Source organism: Osmia bicornis, chromosome 12 (assembly GCF_907164935.1).
Source record: "Osmia bicornis bicornis chromosome 12, iOsmBic2.1, whole genome shotgun sequence".
Lineage (NCBI taxonomy): Eukaryota > Metazoa > Arthropoda > Insecta > Hymenoptera > Megachilidae > Osmia > Osmia bicornis.
In genome coordinates this window covers 8,706,986-8,728,591 of record NC_060227.1, presented here as the reverse complement: position 1 = coordinate 8,728,591, position 21,606 = coordinate 8,706,986, and the positions used below count along the sequence as shown (strand labels likewise).

At 37.1% G+C, this 21,606-nt stretch overlaps 6 protein-coding genes across 10 annotated transcripts; 4 read left to right on the top strand and 2 right to left on the bottom strand.

Moving 5' to 3' along the window:
* Positions 1-588: 588 nt before the first annotated feature.
* LOC114878204 (acyl carrier protein, mitochondrial) lies at positions 589-2,318 on the top strand. 2 transcript variants are annotated; one of them, XM_029191729.2, is made up of 3 exons: positions 589-955; positions 1,560-1,676; positions 1,998-2,318. In XM_029191729.2, the coding sequence occupies exons 1-3, from the start codon at positions 707-709 to the stop codon at positions 2,175-2,177; spliced, it is 546 nt and encodes a 181-aa protein (XP_029047562.1). In that variant the 5' UTR covers positions 589-706; the 3' UTR covers positions 2,178-2,318. The 2 variants fall into 2 exon arrangements, with proteins under 2 accessions (XP_029047562.1, XP_029047563.1); XM_029191730.2 differs by lacking the exon at positions 1,560-1,676 and adding an exon at positions 1,411-1,518 and having other exon boundaries at positions 593-955.
* A 335-nt stretch (positions 2,319-2,653) lies between these two features.
* LOC114878218 (MOB kinase activator-like 4) lies at positions 2,654-5,675 on the top strand. The gene is made up of 4 exons (XM_029191778.2): positions 2,654-2,813; positions 3,238-3,611; positions 3,698-3,832; positions 3,908-5,675. Exons 1-4 carry the CDS (start codon positions 2,754-2,756, stop codon positions 4,002-4,004), a joined length of 666 nt encoding a protein of 221 aa, XP_029047611.1. The 5' UTR covers positions 2,654-2,753; the 3' UTR covers positions 4,005-5,675.
* An 11-nt stretch (positions 5,676-5,686) lies between these two features.
* LOC114878219 (ribonuclease P protein subunit p25-like protein) lies at positions 5,687-21,577 on the bottom strand. Its single transcript, XM_029191779.2, has 5 exons — positions 21,390-21,577; positions 6,487-6,597; positions 6,229-6,407; positions 6,055-6,165; positions 5,687-5,984 (listed from the first exon to the last, which is right to left on the bottom strand). Exons 2-5 carry the CDS (start codon positions 6,595-6,597, stop codon positions 5,777-5,779), a joined length of 609 nt encoding a protein of 202 aa, XP_029047612.1. The 5' UTR covers positions 21,390-21,577; the 3' UTR covers positions 5,687-5,776.
* LOC114878213 (aromatic-L-amino-acid decarboxylase-like) lies at positions 10,554-15,299 on the top strand. Its single transcript, XM_029191770.2, has 14 exons — positions 10,554-10,720; positions 11,035-11,254; positions 11,331-11,444; positions 11,569-11,620; positions 11,753-11,823; positions 11,890-12,132; positions 12,219-12,344; positions 12,412-12,650; positions 12,803-12,977; positions 13,133-13,298; positions 13,374-13,426; positions 13,507-13,703; positions 13,769-13,846; positions 14,150-15,299. Exons 2-14 carry the CDS (start codon positions 11,054-11,056, stop codon positions 14,286-14,288), a joined length of 1,854 nt encoding a protein of 617 aa, XP_029047603.1. The 5' UTR covers positions 10,554-10,720; positions 11,035-11,053; the 3' UTR covers positions 14,289-15,299.
* Positions 16,020-20,085, top strand: LOC114878214 (tyrosine decarboxylase-like). Of its 4 annotated transcripts, none has more exons than XR_006829962.1 (4): positions 16,020-16,921; positions 17,424-18,880; positions 18,985-19,266; positions 19,445-20,085. XR_006829962.1 is itself a non-coding variant. In XM_029191773.2 (4 exons), exons 2-4 carry the CDS (start codon positions 16,721-16,723, stop codon positions 18,989-18,991), a joined length of 1,665 nt encoding a protein of 554 aa, XP_029047606.1. In that variant the 5' UTR covers positions 16,020-16,540; positions 16,602-16,720; the 3' UTR covers positions 18,992-20,085. The 4 variants fall into 4 exon arrangements, 3 of the variants coding, with proteins under 3 accessions (XP_029047606.1, XP_029047605.1, XP_029047604.1); XM_029191773.2 differs by having other exon boundaries at positions 16,020-16,540; positions 16,602-16,921; positions 18,985-20,085; XM_029191771.2 differs by having other exon boundaries at positions 16,021-16,540; positions 16,709-16,921; positions 18,985-20,085.
* On the bottom strand, positions 20,215-21,182 carry LOC114878220 (peptidyl-prolyl cis-trans isomerase H). The gene has a single exon (XM_029191781.2). It carries the CDS (start codon positions 20,835-20,837, stop codon positions 20,283-20,285), a length of 555 nt encoding a protein of 184 aa, XP_029047614.1. The 5' UTR covers positions 20,838-21,182; the 3' UTR covers positions 20,215-20,282.
* Positions 21,578-21,606: the final 29 nt, after the last annotated feature.

The window sequence follows — 21,606 nt, the reverse complement described above, 5'->3', positions numbered from 1 at the left end:
TTCAACGCTAGCATCACCTGTTTGGTTGTCGAAATCGTCGAAGTCTCTTCGACATCCTATTTATTCAAAGGGGGGTCATAAATTTAGCACGAGATCTTTTCATTTTCTGTCTTTCTCTGCATCCTCTGGCTCTCTCTTAGCATGTGTGCACGAAATCGTTCTCGTGTCTTGGCGGAGCACCACCATTTCTACTCGCTTGAGAGTGGTCTGAAGCCGGGGAGAGGAACCGCCTCTGAACAGAGATGGGCTCCTCGGCCATTGGACCAGGGACGATCCTGAGGGAGGATTCGACACTCAGCGAAGAGGGGATGCCAGGCGACATCGATCGAGGATCTTCACCGCCGAGCGCAAATCGATTCCAAGCTTTATACACCGCTTAGATACACTTTCAAAGTCATTCTCGAATAAAGCAGTCAGTACTTTTACTAAAAACGCTAAGGTGTTTGATTTGTTTTGCGCGCCGCGAGCAGAATGCTTCAGCGCTCCACGGCACCTTACTCACGTCCCTGAAATCCCTAAAATTCCCTAAACCGCAAGGAGGACACGCAACAATATTATGTAAGTATTAACTTCTACTTTTTTTTAAATAAAAGGGGAAAAATTGTAATCTGTTTTAGCATAAACTTTATTTTATTACGAAAAAGCTAGAAGTAAGAGTAGAGGGCTTCTCTGAGCTGCACGAAACAAGTATATTCTTTCCTTGTAGATGTCGTTGCAATTCCTAACTCATGTAATAGGAATAAAGTTCGTGCACGTGCCTAGGTTAAGTCTTGCAGAAATCGTTGTGATAGAGAAAATGGCGTCTCTCGCGGGAGTTCGTCTTTTAATGAGAAATACCGGTACTCTTAAAAATTTAATCAGTCGACCATGCTTACGTGGTGCTGTTACACAACTTCAATTAAATGAAAGATTCTTTCATTGTAACCGACAAAGTACCATTAAAGTCTTACCGCAGGTAAACATAGTTCTCTCCGATAGCTTCCATAAAACTCCCTTTGATGGTTTATATGTTCTACTTAATATTTCGTATTATGTAACTGAAATAATTGATGTTCCGACAAAATATAGAACATTAGATCATTTTAAACATGTAGCAATAATTCAATTAATTCCGTCAGTGTAACATGTCATATTTTAATTAAATAAGATGCACGTAAAGTAGAATGGGTATACTTTATACTTTCGATATCGAGACTCAGGTCTCTTTTGTTAAAGTTGTTATTTTGTTTAACAGTGAACTTGTCGTATGTTCAGGTCAAAAAATAATTAATTCTCTCGTTTTGTTCTTCTTACTAAAAAGTCTTCTTCTTTTTTAAAACTTTGTTGAAGAAAAAAATATTATAATAACATTATATATTTTCTGACATATAAGTATAAAATAATAATATATAGATCATATAATACATGTAGGTAAAGACACAGACTATACGCACATATTCTAAAGAAGCTAAAATTAAAGATATTCAGGAACGTGTTCTCGATGTGGTCAAAGCCTATGATAAAATATCTGCTGACAAGGTTGTAAAACTATATATTTTCTAGAAACTATTATTTTACAGGGCCCACGAGTCAAGCAGGTGCGCCACTACAGTCACAAGCAACCATTAACACTTCAACTTATTAGCCAGCGTGTACTTTTAGTGCTAGGTCTCTATGATAAAATTGATCGAAACAAGGTATCTGATCACTATCAGACGATACAATATTAAAAATGCTTGTGAAAATGTTCTTGCAAACATTACTGCATAGTTTAAGAGAGACATTCAAATATAATTTTGTAAAGATTTAGTATTTGGTTGTTATTTAGCTTTTAGATCAGATAATCAATTAACACCTCGCTTGAATCGTGGTGTCTCTATGATAAACTGATATGTAAATTTATTTTTTTATTTTATGTTGAAATTGAAAGCAGATTATGTTCTTCTTTCAATTACATATCAGTTATTTGATATCACCATTTATGGATATATAATAACATAATTTAAAATTCTATACAGTTAAGTTTGGAGTCTCATTTTATGAATGACTTGGGCTTGGATTCTTTGGATCATATAGAAGTTATAATGGCCATAGAAGACGAATTTGGTTTTGAAATACCAGATATGGATGCAGAGAAATTATTACGGCCGGCAGATATAGTGCGTTATGTTGCTGACAAAGAAGATATTTATGAATAAATATCTATATAAAAGCTGCTACTTTATAGTCAGATATTTTTATTTTTAACATATTGTATAAGAAAAAATTTTGAATTGTTTCTTCTGTATATAAATTTTCATTGTTATAATAATAAAGCGGATTATTAGATTCAAACAAAATGAACATTTTTATTTATATTCTAGAGGAAGCAAGTATAACATGATTACATGTATTTACAAGTACCATGTTGATTTTAAGTAAAGATCAAGTTGATTAAAAGGTGCAAATAAAAAATATTGTGTTTATAAAAATCCCTTATTTCTAAATTTATTGTGTACATCTTTTAAACTCTTTTCCAATTTTTCACTTTGTGAGACTTTTAACAATTCAAAATTTCAAAAAATGTTAAAATTGTCAATTAAAAAGAAATTTAATCAAATCATTTTAAATTTTGATTTTTGTCTCAACATATTTTAAAGAATTTTGATTCTTATTATTTTGTTCAAAATATATAAGAGAAGAGAAGTCTCGGTAACAATAAGACAATTAGGGGGAGGTCTTTCAAGTCTATTCTTCCTCTGAAGCTAACATAATCGAGTGCAACAACTAGCAAAATGAAGATGGCGGATGGACCCACGATCCTTAGAAGAAATAGACCCGGAACGAAAGCAAAGGTTGATAAAGATATTAATATTATTCGCTATTTGTTTTTTCTTTAGTTTATGTGTCATTATTTAATAAATGTTTGGTTATATGCCTTGTACTTGCAGAAATATTTAAACGCGTTCCTGACGCGCATCTAATGAAAATCAATGCTGTGCAAGAAGCGATTGTTTACACATTCATACTTTATCATTTATTGTTTCATTTGTAACATTTTATACATTTATCAATATGCAAATTATTCTTGACCCTTAACATAGTTTTTAGGTTATTTGCTCTTTAAGAATGTTGTATTTCATGTTCTCTGTTAATAATAAAGGTAGAAAGTTTGACAGATAATGACACAATATGTTTTTTATTATGCCAATAGTATCTAGAGTTTAAATTTTGATTCCATGGTTTGTTGTATCTTCTGAAGTTGAAATATGTGTTTAGGATTTCTGTAGATGGCCAGATGAACCCTTCGAAGAAATGGATAGCACATTGGCTGTGCAACAATATATTCAACAAATGATCAGAAAGGATCCATCCAATGTTGATTTGATATTGAAAATGCCAGATGCACAAGATGAAGCAGTGTGGAAATATGAGCATTTGAGGCAATTTTGTATGGAACTCAATGGCTTGACAGTAAGATTGCAAGAAGAATGTTATCCAGCATCTTGTAGTCAAATGACAGCTACAGAACAATGGATATTTTTGTGTGCTGCTCACAAAACACCTAAGGAATGTCCAGCCATTGACTATACAAGACATACCCTTGATGGTGCAGCTTGTTTGCTTAATAGCAACAAATATTTTCCCAGCAGGTATATTACTGAAAAGTTACGATGAACACAGGATACATATAATTTAAAATTTAGAATGTTTTATATCCTTTTAAATTTTTTTCTAGGGTTAGTATCAAAGAATCTTCGGTAGCCAAACTTGGATCAGTTAGTCGCAGGGTTTATAGAATTTTTTCTCATGCATACTATCATCATAGAGCAATATTTGATGAATTTGAGAATAAAACATTTCTGTGCCGCAGGTACATACCCGTGGAAATGAATATTTAACAAATTTATGTTTATTTTGATCACTGAATCAATTTGTTTTTCTATAGATTTACAGCATTTGTGACAAAGTACAGTTTGATGTCAAAAGAGAGTTTAATAGTTCCAATAATGGAAGAAGATGGAACAACAGAAAGCGAAGCCTAGAATTTAAATGTTTATTTATATTGTCCCAAGTCGATTTGTCAGATTTAACAAGGTCACTGGTAATACTGATATATCATTGAAATACTTGTTGTAGTCCCAAATGTGACAAGAACATTGAAAAGGTTCAGTACCTAATTTCACTGAAATGTTCTTGATTAAGAATAAAATTTATTTAATGGGAATTCATTGGAATTTTTTAATAGAAATTTGTGTGCTTAAGAGTTATACTCCTTTTTCATTAAGTATACAAAACGTACGATTGTACTATGAACAAATTTTTATTAAGTGTTCATATTAATGATATTTCTTATGATGAACGTACTATTCATTTTATCATTATAATAATGTATAATTATATACCTTTTTTAGATACTGAACTTATAAATGTCACATTAAATAACAAAACATTCGGATGTTCAGTTTTATATGTATTACTTGGTCGTATATTTGATATTTTTCCTTCATTAATGATGTAAATTTGTACAAAAGTATTCGATTATATTTTTATTGAAATTAATAATTGCACATGAATTCTAAGAAATTTCTCTTGAAATCAAATATGTAAGCAAATTAATCGTAATACATATTTTAATTTTTTCTAATTTTCAATATTGGAATAATTCATGGTAAGAAAATAAATCCATCTATTATACTGAGAATAACTTGTCTTAACGATCAGGATATAGCTAAACCAAACAGATACTTATAAATATAATCCTTACATAATATTAGTAACAATAATAAATGATGCAATATCTTTATTTATATTATATTTATTTTACGTGGTAATAAATTAAAAATTTCGAACATATCTTTCCAGTTACAGCTTATAATATCATAATCAGTTCAAAGAAGTTGTATTTTTATTGCCTAAGAAATTAACACTTTGATGGCCGCAAGCTTTGTTGAATCTACGACTTTTGTAATTTTATGTGCCTTTTTATATCTAAACAGAACCTACCGATAAAATGGTATGTCTGTAATCTCATTAATGAATGCTGTAAAATTACAAATTTCCAAATTATAATTGAAAACTACTACAATACTTATCAAAGTTATGAAAAATAATAGCTTTATCATTTGTTTCGGTACTTATATTTTCCGAAATAAGACTAGAGAATGCGAGTAAATATTATTTTGTATTAATTTTAGCATTATTATTACTGTCAATCAACATTGAAAGTATCCTCTAGATTTCTTATTGAGAAAAGCAATATCAGTATTGGAAGATTATCTATACTACTGCCAAATACTGCTGCAATAAATAGTTTTCATCAACAATTAATATAAAGTTATAAAAGTGTTAAGAATACTGTTAAACTTGCAATTTTTTATTTCATCAGTATGTAAATCACGTGAATGTTTGTAAACTTGTACCATTTTGATACACGGTTATTAAGCAACAATAACAGCACTAGAAAGTGTTCCCATTTCCATTTATCATCAATGATAAAAAATTTTTTAAAAAATTTTGATTTGATAATCATTTAATGCAAGTAGCTTTTTTTAAAAATTTTCAATGTCTATTCGTACCTATTATAACACTGTATATATAATTTGTAAATAATAAACAAAAAATGACATTTAAGTAACTATAATTAAATCAAGACCACATTGTCTGTAACAAATATACATGTACTGGTGAAAAATAAACTTTCTATTTAATATCAATACTTGGACTACTAATTACAAGGTATACAATCAGAGTTTTGTTATGTATTTCTTTTTTAAGTTTATTTACAATGTAACTCATTTTCTTTTTTTATAATCGTTCATCCATCTCTCTTCTTATTTTTTTTAGGTGGCGCTTCAGCTTGCTGCTCTTTTTTCGGTCTTTTTTGACCCGTTCTCAAGCCCATAGCTGCAAATTCCTCAGCGTCAATGCAGGACATATTACCAGCTTCCTGTCTCCTATCTTTTTTGTTATTTTTCACATCTTCATCGTTTAAAAATTCTCCACAATCATCGGGTGCTTGGTAACTATATTAAGCATTCTTATCAAAATCATTACAAAATGAAATGAATTAAACTTAAGAAGAAATTTTATTACCCAGGTTCTGATGTGTCCTTTATCTCTTTCGCTAACAGAATGTGTATTTCCGGTACATGGCGAGTTTCTACGTTCAAATCACCTTTCTTTTCCGTTCTCGATTTCGTCGATCTGCAATTTATTTTTTCTGAATTAATATAAAAAAATAAGAGTCTTTTATATTTTTCAACTTACTCGACGTAATGCAGCTTGGTAATCTGATGAAGGTTTCCTTGTTTCTTCTTAAAAATCTCCGCACAGGAAATGGCTTTTCCAATCCCCTGACCTGCTGCAGTCCAAACAACGTTATTGTATTTTGAAAATTCTTTCAATGCATATCCTAAAACGTTTCTAAGCTTCGTGCCACTTTTCACCTGAAATGTTAGAAATTTAATAACAAGGCAACATTTTGCATTAACATCGATGTCCCTTTATCAATGTTCAAAAACTTACACGCATCAGAAGAAACTTTTCTGGTAGATTCGGTATAGGAACGCCTGAATCTTTTGGTTCATCTTTTAAATTCTTTGTCCATTTCTTTCTCTTTAATTTTGATTTACCCATCTGGAGAAGAAACAGATATATTTTACATTAAAATAAGTAACAACTTCGTACATTAGTCAGGTATTGGTAATGCACTGAAAGTGTTAACGATTGAAAGTTTAATTGGTCTGACTATATATGACCATTTTTATCCGACTTCGAAAAAGAGGAGGGTACTCAATTCGATCAGTATATATATTTTTTTAAATTTTTATTATTTCTTTTTTTTTCCTGGCTTTGTTCACCGATTACTCCGAGACGGATGGACCAATCGGAATGAAATCTTTTGCGTCTTGTAGGATATGTCTTCCGATTGGTCCCGCTATAAAAACATTTCGCATTTTTTTATTCCGAACGGTTTTTATTGCAAAAAAACGTACTATTTCATGTACGTGCGGTGTATGTTCACCCATTATTCTGAGACGGATGGACCAATCGGAATGAAACTTTTTGCATCTTGTACAGTACAACTCCCCATTGGTCCCGTAAAAGAAATATTTTGCATTTTTTTATTCCTAACGACTTTTTTTTCTAAATGTACGTTCGCTGATTACTCCGAGACGGATGGACTAATCGGAATGAAATCTTTTGCGTCTTGTAGGATGTGTCTTCCGATTGGTCCCGTTATAAAAACATTTCGATGAAAATTTTCACATTTCGTAGATCATTCCACGATGATTCCATTTCCCAAAATTTATGTAACTTCTTATTGTTAATAACTATTGTTATTATAATAAAAAGCCTATTCTTTAGGGTTACCCTCCAAGGAATATACCGATCGCGATTTTTCAAAGTTGTCTCTGCAAGTAAACTTCGTCAGTTTCTTTACCAATTGATTGCTAATACGGTATCCTTCAAATACTGCTCGTTCCACTAAAAAGTGTGAAATAAAATAATTTTTAACAAAAAAAAAATCCGACTTCGAAATGCACTAAAAAGTATAAAATAATTTCTATTTCATTTATATCTGTATTCCACAGCTATTAATACAATCTACTTAATCGTTAAATAGGATACTAAATATATTTCAATCTTTTCGGAGGCGGCGCAAAATTAAAAGTACCTGACTATACGATCCTGCCAATAACGATTTGATTGCGGTATGGTAAACTTGGTAATTAATAAGTCGTAAGAAAACATATTCGAAACATTATAGATACGGCAGAAAACATTTGTAATTGTAGCGATTGTATCAGAAGTTGGTAGCACTTCTGATGTACATTTATACTGCATTTCACGAGAGACCATACTTAACTTGCGCTGCTCACTAGGTGTAGGGAGATTTTTAATAACATGTGAGATTCCCCTCTATAGCCTGCTTCTTAATTTGCGATCATATAAATGGTGGACAGAAATATATTACGTACGACAATTGATAAGCGATGATGATATGGTAAAGATACACGATATAATGAAATTCCTATTATTTTTCAAAGCAAAAATTATATGTTTAATTTTGCGCCGCCTCCAAATTTTTTTCATTATCAGAATCAATGAGTTAGAGAACGAGCAGATCACGTTCTTCTAACAGTAGGTCATCAGTTCACTCCTTTGGCGTGTCACTCCTGGAACCATTCATGGAACTTGGAATGGTCTCGTACAGTCATGGACATAAAGATTTCTCGGTTCTTCAATGGTTCGTCTTTCTCCATGAAGGAATGCTTAAGTGTTTATGACTCTCTAGAGTTACTGAACTTGACCTTTTGCTGGCGTCAAACCTCCCTTCGTCGCACCCTATTTAAAGAGTTTTCATAAAAAAATCGAGTACGAGTAATGTCTCAGGAATGTCGAATCCCTAGCATTCATATCACAAGAGACGTATTATAAAAAATATCCATTAATTCTAAAAATGACTTCTCTAAATGAGAATATCTCCTTTGCTCGTCTTCCCTAATTAAGAGCTTAACTACTGAACGAAGTAGCCTTAAGAAAAGATAATAGTGAAAATTTTTAATGAAAAAGTTTCATATTATCTAAAGGGATGATTTGATATTCAGAAAATGAAAATTGTCGTTATGACTATGGTGAAGCAACCCCTTGCTTCTCAATAAACGAAACCCTCATTAATCTCGTATCAATGATAATCAATAATAATTAATACCACCGCCAGAGGAGAAGTGGGACGATCTATCGAAAGTTGGTGTTCGATATAATTTCCGGAATTCCGAGGCGAGCTTGGAAAAAGCATCGGAGGGAAGCCTCTACACGGGGCAAGTTCCATCAATATTTTCCAATCAGCATTCGATTGCACGGTACATCCCCTATCCGGTGGCTTCTTCGCACGGCAACAGAGCCGCGGCTGTGTTAAGGGGGTCGCAATGTAGGCGTATATGGTGGTGGTATGCGGCATAGCCGGCATAGCGCCGCGACGCTTCGACGCCATATTGCATTATTAAGCACCCCGGCCAGTCCCTCGTCCCTGCATTCCACTATTATGAACGTTTTTATCCCTAAAAGGGCGTCGTTTTACCTAGGAGAAACGAACTGCCCGATGAACACTCGACCATTCGGCTGTTTTCGGTTCGTTGAACTATTCCATTGACAAGTCGACTGATTTCCCTCTTTAGCCTCTTGTGTGTTCAACCATCCCTCTCTTTACCCTTTTGCATGAAAACTAGCTGTTTTTGAAATATCGGAGAACTTCTCTAAGTAATTTAGGATGATTTCGTACTTTGATCCTTGTTAATGGGAACAGTCTGGAAGAGTCGCCTCATTTTCCAATTTAAATTTTTCAAAATTAATTTAATATTAATATTACTTGAAACTCCCTCTTCTTAACGTGAATCAACCACGTCTTTCACTCAAGAGGACACAATAGAAATGATATCGGTACCGACGAACTTTGTTGGTCAGACAGTAACACCTTATCAAATCGATATCGTTTAAACATTTAGCCGTCGAGTTTCTCTAGTTCCTTGTTCGCTATGTAAGAAATCATTATTCGTCCTATATTTGTGTCCAAGTAGGATCGTAAATAGTCACAGCGTTTGCCTCGTCAGAATCGTAGTGTCTCGTCTTTGTTCACGGGGAATGAAGAAAGGAATTAAATAGCAAAAACCGCGAAGGCTTGATCGATCGTCCAATCTTAAAGACACGTACCGTCATCACCGAATCCTTTCTAAATGCTTTTTTTTCCTTACGATTCGGTCTTTCGTGCCCAAGAAAGAATCTAATCTGGTGACCGCGAAGATGTTCGTTTAGTCGTTGCAAAAAAAGTGAACGAAGAAAGGTCAAGGATTTCGACTACTTTCGGTGCACCATTTTCTTCGGGTTCGAAGAGAAACCGGGGACATTCTGCGTCTGACACCTCCTTAACGATGCCTACGCGGCATCGTTCTTTTCCCACCGTAATAAACCATCGGGCATCGCTGTTGGTATCACGACTTCCAATTTATTCGAGTGGCCAACTCTTCTATGGCGAAGCTGTTCGCCGATTTCATCGCGAATGAACGAAGAAGAACTCCGCTTCGACGAGTTTTCTACCTTCTTTCAACGAAGAAATAGTCCTTCTCTGTTCCAGAAATCCGTATGAATATTTCCCCACCTCGATCAGCCTACGAAATGAGAATTCCTCGTCGCAAACTTTTCATCTGTTACGAACCTGAAGAAACGTCTGATAACGATGCTCGTTAGAAATTGATAGAACAAAGATAAAGAGAGAGAGAGAGAGATGAACGAAAGGAATTGGCTCGTTTTCTGTAAACATCAAGATTTTATTCTCACTCGAAGACACCTGTCCCTTTGCATTATCCTATCAGTGACACGTGTTGCTTTCAATAAACCTTTGTCTAATTTAGCATCGAAATCTTATCGGAGTCATTGATCGAACAGGAAAGGTTAACGAAGAGAATCGTTACGGATATTCGGGAATAGCGAAGATGGATATACGAAGAGGAGCGAGACAAAGGTTCCTCGCGTCAACTGTCCCCTTGATGGAAATTATCCAGAGGCGTACATAGATCAGTCTCTCCTCGTTCTTTCAAGAATTCGCCACGAAGATCCCGCAGAAGGACGCGTTTGCGCAGGACACGAAGAATCTTCGGAGGCTGGATCCTCGATATATCCGTGCTGGTTTGAGAAACTCGGGATTGTTCGGTCGTGGCTCATCCAACGTAGACCGATTGGACTTCCTTGCTAGCAACAGGTAGGACGACTCCTCCGCGTGGCCATTTTTCTCCAAGTGAAATTAAACAGAATTCTCTGATTTATTCGTTCATCCATGGGAATGATCGAAAGAGTAGTGTCTGTGATCGTCGGTGGTGGGCTTGGTGTTAATTTTATAGTGGTTGTGCGAATGGCACTTGATAATTAGCCATTTATAATTATCTCTTTGCCAATTTTATCCCAGTGGCAATAATCGAATTTCAAAATAAACATTGTATTGTAGATATTAAAACTTCAATTGACATTTGGTTGTCCATTGAAGGATTAAAATTCCTACCATTGCAACTATTTCAGAAAGAGAAAAAGGATCGTCATGGACATTCAAGAGTTTCGTGTGCGTGGCAAGGAGATGGTGGAGTACATATGCGAGTTCATGAGTAATATCCACAATCGGCGGGTAACGCCGGACGTTGGTCCTGGATATTTGCGACCCCTCCTTCCTCCGGAAGCACCGCACCAAGCTGAATCTTGGGAGGACATCATGAGAGACGTCGAGTCGAAAATCATGCCCGGAGTAAGGAAATATTGTATAATCATCTACAAAATAATTCCGTCCGCGATAGAAATTGGAAAGAAATGATTTTTTGCAGATCACTCATTGGCAACATCCACGATTTCACGCGTATTTTCCAGCCGGTAATTCATTCCCATCCATTCTCGGTGACATGTTGGCGGATGCAATAGGCTGTATCGGATTTTCATGGGTGAGTCCAACGACTCGATCTTTCCCGTTCAAATTAGGGTCTGAACGTGGGTCAAGTTTGACGGATTGATCCAGGCCATTGTTTACCCGATCATCTTTGTATTTCGTCGTTTTATTTGTTCTAGGCGGCCAGCCCGGCCTGCACGGAGCTTGAAACGATAGTCTGCGATTGGTTCGGTAATTCAATATTGTTTTATCAAATATTTGTTAAACGATTAATATTACAGTGATAAAGATTGCAAGCTGTTGTAATTAAATAAAGGATGAATAAAAATGATAAGTTGAGAATGATACAAAAATGAATTTCAGGTAAAGCCATTGGTTTACCAACGGACTTCCTTTATTTTAACCCGGTTAGCAAAGGCGGAGGTGTGATACAGGTAAATATTATGAATGTCAAAAAAATAAAATGAACAAAATTAAAGGTCTTATTAATGAAATTTCAGGGTTCAGCCTCGGAATGTGTTTTGGTATGCATGCTTGCAGCAAGGGCAGAAGCGATCGCCAGACTGAAGGAGTCGCCCGCTCATGCACATTTGGACGAAACTGCGCTTCTTGGAAAGCTAATGGCTTATTGTAGTCGCGAAAGTCACAGCTGCGTCGAGAAAGACGCGATGATCTGTTTCGTGAAGCTGCGAATATTGGAACCAGACGAGAAAAGTGTGCTTCGCGGAGAAACGTTGCGTCAGGTATCCTCTTATTTTTATTCACCCCATTTCCCACAATATTATTCCTCGATATTTCATTTCCTCGCTATTATTGATATTTTCATTAGGCATTCGAGGCTGACACCGCGGAGGGTTACATCCCTTTCTTCGTCTCCACCACCCTCGGCACGACCGCTTGCTGTTCCTTCGACAATCTCAAGGAGATAGGGCCACTTTGTAAAAAATATCCAGGCGTAAGATAAATAAGATTCGGAATGTTCTATTATTATTCAGAAATATCAAAATTATCCTTTTCTACAGGTATGGCTGCACGTGGACGCAGCATATGCAGGCAACGCTTTCATCTGTCCAGAACTGAAATACCTGATGGCTGGGGTCGAATACGCCGATTCCTTCAACACTAATACCAACAAATTTTTATTAACAAACTTCGATTGTTCTTGTTTATGGGTCCGAGATAGATTCAAACTGACCGGTGCACTCGTTGTGGATCCACTTTATCTTCAGCACACTCATGCGGATACAGCCATTGATTATAGGTACACCTTGTCTCTTTTCAGTTCGACCTTTTTCTACTTATTTTTATTAAACTTCATGCTTTAATTTCATATACCATAAGCGGTGTTTTGCAATACTTTTATGTCATGAAATTACGTTAGAATTTCTACGTTTCGAATATTGACGTTCACAGACATTGGAGTATACCATTGAGTCGACGATTTCGTTCCCTGAAGCTATGGTTCGTCATGAGAAGTTACGGGATATCCGGTTTACAGACCTACATACGAAACCATGTACAATTGGCGAAGAGATTCGAGGCATTAGTGAGGAAAGACGCGAGATTCGAACTTTGTAACGAGGTTGTGGTACGTGTTGATTCGTGTTCACGTGTATCCCGTTAACTGGGTCATTTCTCGGGCAGGAAAGAGTTATTTCCTCCTTGCGCTTGCGACAAACAATGGACGAGGAGGAAGCGTTTGTCTTACCAAACCATACATATTTCTATCTTGAATAATTTCAGTTGGGTCTGGTGTGTTTTCGAGCCAAAGGATCTGATAAACTGAATCAAAAATTGCTGAGCGCCATCAATGATTCCGGGAAATTGCACATGGTCCCGGCGAGAGTGAATCAACGCTTTACGATTCGTTTTGCGCTCGCCGCACCGAATGCCACTGCTTCTGACGTTGGTAAATAACATCATTTTCGATAACGATATTTCTACGTCTCTTCGTCTTTCTCAATCTCTGTTTCCGATACACCAGACATCGCGTGGAGCATCATCACGGATTACTTGGCCGAATTATCCGAGTCCAAGGTGGATAAAATCGATTCGTCTTCTCCGTTGAAGGGTCCGTATCATTTTGAGTAATCACGTATGTTTTTCATCTTGAATAGGATGTTATGGATGAACTGGCAGATATCCGCGAAAAGAAAAGAAAAGCCACGTTGGAGCAAAGGAGGTCCTTCTTCGTCCGTATGGTCTCTGATCCTGCTATTCAACCGGGATTCACGAAAACCCCGAATAGGACGGGGCCGAAGTTGGACACACAGGCGACCATCGGTGGTATCGGATCGAATCCTCATCCTACCACGTAAGATTCGATACTACTGAATATTTAGTTAAGTCACCGATCTAACGATTGATGCCTACTTTCAGACGTTCGTGGATCTCCTGGCCGCTGGCCTACCTGATGCAAGCAAGGAACGCTGCTGATACCAGCGAATTGTCCCTCAGGTATTTGCGAAATACTTTTCAAAATAATCTTCTTCCTTTATTTTCCCACATCTCTCAGTACCCTTCTGTTTATCAAGCGCGTAGGGAAATAAATGATCATCTTATCTCATTTTTCCTTTGATGCCTACCTACAGAAGCTGTTTACGTGTCCTCCTTCCACTTCCATTCTTTTTTATCAGGATATTTTAAGAAGCAACCGCACGATAAATAATAGGGAGAAGATGTTTTTTAAGGGACTTGAACGAAGTCAAGCTAGAAGCACTTAGTATTTGGAATTATTAAATAAACCTGATACGCTTCTAGATTCCGTCATTTGGACACGATGGTGCGCCTGAAGGCAAGCGGTACCGGAAGTCGCCGCGGTAGCAGCAACGGCTGCAGTCCGGAACCATCGCCATCCGTTTCCCCATCGCGCGGAAGATCGCCAAATGGTAGAACGTAAAACATTCTTCGATCTTTTACCAATGTTTCTCCCAGGTGCATCGATGAGATTAATACGATCATTCGGACACTGCCGAAGTGTTTTAAAGACTCACAGAAGAGGTTCCTCGAAATCGATCAATGATTTATTTCAGATTTATTTTAGCGAGGAGGACATTGCTGAATTATTCTCCGAAAGTAACACAATTATTTATTTTACCATTTTCTTAGAAATATTGTACTTTTTTTAACCGCGGTTCCAGATATTCATCGTTATTCAAATTATGATCGTTTCTGTCACCTTTCCCTTTTCCCGTTGACCGGCAATTTAAAACGGCAAAAAGAAGACGAAACGGAAACTCGAGTCACGTGAATAGCGAAAAAAGGTCATAAAAGAGCCATGTTCGTAACGCGAACGAAAAGGTTGAGGTCACAAGGGTGACACCGATGCACCTGGACTGTTCGGTTTATCATATTTTTCTACATTCTTCGACTACTCTATTCTATTTCAATTCACTCTTCGAAACACGAAACTGTCACGTGTGGCTCGAATGAATACGCGATCGGTGGATTTCTTGGTGGCAAGATGTCACGTCAAACGAAAAACAATGAATCATAATCTGTTTACGTGGGAAGAGGAATGTTGATAATCGTTAGAATGTTCTTAATTAAAGGCGACCAATAACGAGACAATGCCTCTCCTTGATTCCATGAAATTTCGAATCAATGGAGGCCGAAATAAATGTTGTAGAATGAAAGCTAACGATCAAGGAAAAGTATGTCGTTGTTATGAAACACTTGTCTGCATCTCTTTAGACTCTCTGCTCAAAGTAATTAGAAGATCGCCTAATTGTTACGATATATGCAACATTTTGAAATCTTGAACAAGCTATTATTCAATCGAATATGAATGATCGATTAAAGAGGTAGATAAGGTGTAACGAAATGTGAATGAAAGGTAGTTCATTTGTCTTGTATGCGATCAATGTTAATACAATGTAATTTCTTCCTAATAATATACTATCACTCAAAAGTATTTGCCTTTTTCTTTTTAGGAAATATTGAGAATTCCAAAATTTCAACCCCCTTAGATTATCAATCGATGCCACCTTAAATTTCTCTGACTGATAAAAAAGAAAAAAGGGAAATAGGTACTTTTTCTTTACTTGCAAATCAGAATAGCCATTTAACGAGCCAGTTTACAGGAATCGATGGGAAAGGGTAGGGAAGAATCGATGATGGGATTAATTAATCTGAACGTGGCAATGGTCCAAGCATCCCCGATCGAGAATCCAATTCGAAAACGTTGGACGCGAACAGATCATGCGTGAAGGTGGCGATCAGAGAGAAAATATGGTGATCGTCGGTTCTCCATATATGTGTGTATGTATTACAAAGATTGAGCGGTGACCTGTCACCGCTTCTACGGGGTGATGTAAATGTAGGTGAAGAGTAAACGTCTATTTATAAATGGGGTAGGAGGGGGTGAGTTTACCCCTTGTGCATCATCGACAACACGTTGCCGCTTATTCAACCACCGACCCCATGATACATCACCATTGATACCGACCACCCTTCCCAGAAATTTTTGGAAATTCGAACTAAACCCCTCCTCTTGGAGAGTTGAAAATTAATTTTAATTAACGATTCATTATTTACAGTCATATTTCACTGCGTTGGAATCACTTTGTGATCGATGTAATCAATATAATTAGTTATAAAAATTGTTGAAAAATCCAAAGATTCAAATAACGAAGATCTGGCACCGGTCGTTAAATGAATTTAATGAAAATTTTGAGAAACTTGTAAATTATTGAAGGAATTTTTAAGGGGGACACTGTAATCCCTTTCGATCTCCATTTACTGTAAACGAGCGTAACGAGGGACTTGGTGATCGCTAAATTACAAGGAACCAGGTAAATGAAAATTGTACACGATTGCCGAAGCTCCGCCTTAATTTTATCTGGCCGAAGCAGGGATGTACGAAGAGGAGGTGCGCATAAAACTGACCGGCGCTTTGGCAGGTGCTACCAGTCTCAGCTCCAACGTGGAACAAACTTGTTACGTGTTTCCCTCCGCGATCGAGCCGCGTTCAAATAATTACCTTCTTCGATATATAATCCAGTTATTCGATCGAATAACAAACGTCAAAAGTTCCTCCATCCGGTAATAGAGAAAATCGAAAGGAGAAGTGAGTGAAATTATTTGAATCCATCGAAAACGCGCTCTTCTTAAAAAAGTGTGTCATTCGTCAGAGAACGCAAAGAACAAAAGGTATTTCATCTAAGATATTTTGTTGCTCATCGAATGACGTTTATTTTATCCTCGATAAAAGGACGCTGAAAATAATGTCACAATCACGTACATGCTGTCGCCGAGAACGTGCTTAATCAAACACGACATTCATTGCACGAATTAGCTACGAGAATACCTGTATTTCAGCCGGCAATTATCATGAACATCGATGAGTTTCAAGTACGCGGCAAGGAGATGATCGAGTACATTTGCGAGTACCTTCGTACCTTGGAAGGAAAAAGGGTTACCGCGAACGTGGATCCAGGGTATCTTCGGCCACTTCTCCCTAAGGAAGCTCCGGCTAAAGGGGAGTCATGGGATGCGATTATGAGGGACGTCGACTGCAAAATAATGCCCGGGGTGAGTGAGTCGACTCGATTATCGATCCTCGTGTTCATCGATTACGACCTCTTTCGATGTTAATAATATTAGCGAATACGAAAAAATAGTAAAAAACTTAGTCGACCATGAACCGACACGTTCCGCCATCGTACAACCATCCTTTTTGCTGTATATTCTTCTTTCAGTATATTAACGATAAATATATAAATACTTGTATAATTGACAGAAAATCAGATTCGTTTCTTAATTTTTTTCATGGCATTGAAGTTTCTGGTATTTTTTATTTTTCCTTATTTATCGTATTTCATTGATGTTTGCAAAATATGAAGACTCGATTAATAAATACGATTGGATTTATTTACACAATACCATACAGTCGTCGCGACAATGTGTACATACAGTTAGTTTTCAATCTACAACCAAGTTGATTATCAATTATTCTGTGAATCAACCCATGAAGGGTTGAACCTGGTTTGACGAACGACAAGATCGCCAAAGGGATGATTGATGTTTTTTTCAGATCACCCACTGGCAGCATCCACGGTTTCACGCGTATTTCCCGGCAGGGAACTCGTTTCCCTCGATCCTGGGGGACATGCTGTCCGACGCAATCGGCTGCATAGGGTTCTCTTGGGCGGCCAGCCCGGCCTGCACGGAACTGGAAACAATCGTTCTCGACTGGTACGCGAAAGCGTTGGACCTTCCAGCGGAGTTCCTGGCCGAGCATAAAAGCTCGAAGGGCGGTGGAGTGATACAAGGGTCCGCCTCCGAGTGTATTCTGGTCACGATGCTGGCGGCGCGTACCCAAGCGATCAGAACGCTGAAGGAACAAGACCCGAACACCGAGGACTCGGCCTTTCTGCCACGATTGGTAGCCTATTGTTCGACGGAAGCTCATTCCTGTGCAGAAAAGGCAGCGATGATCTGTCTGGTGAAGCTTCGGGTTCTAGAGCCGGACGAGAAGGGTTCCCTACGAGGTAAGCGTCTTGAATCCGCGATCAGAAAGGACGTGGCCAACGGGTTGGTACCGTTCTTCGTTACGACCACCCTCGGCACAACAGGATCGTGCGCATTCGACAATCTCGTTGAAATCGGACCGGTGTGCAAGCTTTACCCCAATATATGGCTACACGTGGATGGAGCTTACGCTGGAAGCGCCTTTATCTGTCCGGAAATGAGACCGTTTATGGCTGGCATCGAGCACGCGGACTCGTTCAACACAAACCCCAACAAGTGGCTGCTGGTCAACTTCGATTGTTCCTGCATGTGGGTGCGGGACCGAGTCAAGCTAACGTCAGCTTTGGTCGTTGATCCGTTGTATCTGCAACACGCCAGGTCTGGAGAGTCCATCGATTACCGTCATTGGGGAATCCCGTTGAGCAGAAGATTCAGGGCACTGAAGCTTTGGTTCGTCTTAAGATCATACGGAATCACTGGATTGCAGAAGTACATAAGAAACCATATCAGACTGGCCAGACGTTTCGAGACACTGATGAGAAGGGATAAGAGGTTCGAGATCACCAACGATGTCAGGGCAGGTCTGGTCTGTTTCAGACTGAAGGAGAGCGACGAGATAAATCAAGAATTGCTTGCGAATATCAATGCTTCCGGTAGACTTCACATGATACCTGCCAGGGTGATGGGCAAGTACATCCTCAGATTCTGTGTGGTCAAAGAAAATGCCACTGACGATGACATCGATTACGCGGTGGACGTGATCGAGGAACACGCTACGGAGGTGATGCTGGCTCATTACGAGGGCACCGAGGACGAGTTCAGGGCGAAGGGACCGAAGAGTCCTGCTGCTTTGGACAAGAAGTTGGTGCGGAAATTCAGCTTCACCAGGAGCGTGACCAGGGACGTTTACAAAAGATCCATCTCAAAGTCGAGCCTTCACGATGGCGCTACGCCCATCATGGTGGTGGATGATAACTCTCAGGTCGACACCATTGAAGAAGACGTTTTCTGCAACAGCAGGTAGACCGCACCTCAGCTCACGGTGCCCAAGAAGAGGGACCAGCTGCTATCGTTGCCGTGAGCTGCTGACGATGATGATCGGTGTAATCAGATCGTTGTTTCAGGTCGTGACGATCCCGTTGATGATACCCGGATGATTCGTGATTTATGCAATCGGCCGTTGTTCTTGTGTTTGGAATGTCGCAGCCACGCGAATATAAGTGACGGTTTTTATAGGGAATATTTTATTTAAATACAGATTGAGAACTTTGTTGAACGTTTTTGATGTAGGACATTACTTTGCGGCAAAGCAGACAGAAGTCTTGAAGATGTTCGACGATGAACTTCTTCGGGAAGTTGGCAAATCGTTTGGGAGTTTGCCTTTACACGCACGATTGTTATGCAACGTAAGTTCAACATGGAATTTATTTTCTTATTTATTCCGCAATCAATCAAAGCAAGAGATTATAACGTGCTGACGAATACGATCGTTCCGTTTATGTTAGAAATTGTATGAAATTTTATATACATACACTATAATCGGAGAAACAACACAGTGAATGCATAAGATTCATTGATTTTCAGAGATGCTTCTTACTGTAATTTCGTATCGGATTTTGGGATTACGAAGAAACTAATTATACGTAGAGTAAATGTATAAACAATTTATCGATCCGTGTAACAATTCAGAGAATATTAAAAATGAATATGTAGCTACACAAAAATAAGACTTCACTATTAAGTACATCGATTACATCTTAGGATATTGAATTATTTAATTGAACGAACTGTGTACGAATAAATGATACGTTTTCGATTAGAGTACCGCAAGTAGATACGAAGTAAAAGACCTAAAATTCATGGGTGGAATTCTTTTTTTTTCCTCGATCGATACCAATCGTAGAAATATATCACACGTATTTATTTACCATGAATGTTTCATTTCCGAGAAGATAGATACAAAACCCGTTTGAATTTCTATCCAACACGATACAATATAAATTGTACAGTAAATATTTATTTCATATGTAAATTTAACGTAATAAAATTGAAGTTCGTGAAGCGATAATTACTTTCATTTTCATTTCAAGCTATCAACTAACTAATTAAACAGAAATTAAATAGTAACAGGCAGGTCCCGATAGGCAATTTCTAATAATGAGAAATTATAAAATGCCCAGGGGCAATGTAGGATATAATAGACAGCCTTAGGGTAAAGAAGTAATCAGAAGCATAATTAGTTACAGTTTTAATACATAATTATGCTTCATTGATTTAAAATATTTTGCTATTTTTTTTTATACAAAAGTAAGAAAAGGTGTTTGATTGAAACTGCATTTACTTAAGAGAAATATAGTGTAACTTTTATTATGTATTTTACATAATTCCTTATAAAAATATATAAATTACAATTATTTAGCTATTACATTTGTCCGCATTGAGATATTGTCACAGGAATTTTTGGTTTATTGTTTGGCCCTGTTGGAACATTCTCCACTTTTCTCATAACCAGAAGTCCATCGATAACTCTTCCAAAAACGACGTGTTTACCATCCAAGAAATTACACTTGGCACAAGTAATAAAGAATTGGCACCCGTTAGTGTCTTTACCACTGTTTGCCATGGATAATAATCCAGGTGAGTCGTGTTTTAATGTAAAATTTTCATCTGGAAAGGTTCCACCACCGTAGATACTTATAACTCCAGTACCATCGCCGTTTACGAAGTCACCACCCTGAATCATGAAATCTTTGATGACTCTATGGAAAATGGCACCTTTGAAACCCAAAGGTACACCATCCTTTCTATATTCTCCAGTACAGAATTGTCGAAAATTTTCTGACGTCTTTGGACAAACATCCTCGAAGAGTTCAAAAATCATTCGTCCAATTTCTGTTGTACCCACAGATACGTCGAAGAAAACCACCGGATTATTTGGATTTCGTAGCTGAGCTTGTATTTGATTCCAAGTAGGCATGTTTACTCGGTTTTTTTTTTTTACAAACTTTAAACAAGTTTCTTTACTTTGGTATTATTTATCTTTGAATCATCTGTTTCTTAAAACGTAACAATGTCGGCATAACCTCTTCAGCACGAAATAAAGAATACTGTATGTTTGAGGTTAAAAATTTTCTCTTAAAGTTTGATTGTTCTCACTTAATTTAATATGCTTTAAATATAACGATTTATGTATAATTGTAATATACTTTTATTCATTTTCTTTGTTTTACACTTATTGTTAGCTTAAAATATAGAGCTTCGTAAACATTGCTTGAATACTTTCCTATACTAACAACAAGAGGGGGAGGAACATGTTGAATGCCAAGTACAGGTTAGTATTTAATTCAAAGTATAATTTACAAAAATATATATAAGGGATCATGATGGTTACATCCAACAAAAAAATCTTGTGCTTTTTATCATATAATATAGAAAATTTTTATAAATAACATCGCACGTTCATAAGATTCAAAATCACGTCTATCTAAGATATACTTTTGTTATTGTTTTTCATTTATTTAGTACTTACATTTTTAGCAGCTGTTCATTGAAGTTTCAGATGTAGGTACTTGTTGAAATAATATAACACATCATACAATAGTAATTACAAAATACAATTATAATGACTCTTTACTCCCGGCATTAATACGTGACCGTTCCGCTGTTTCACTTTATAAAAGGGCGTGAAATACAAAATATCAAGATTCAAATTACAATTATTTTAAAGAAAAGTATATTTTAATATG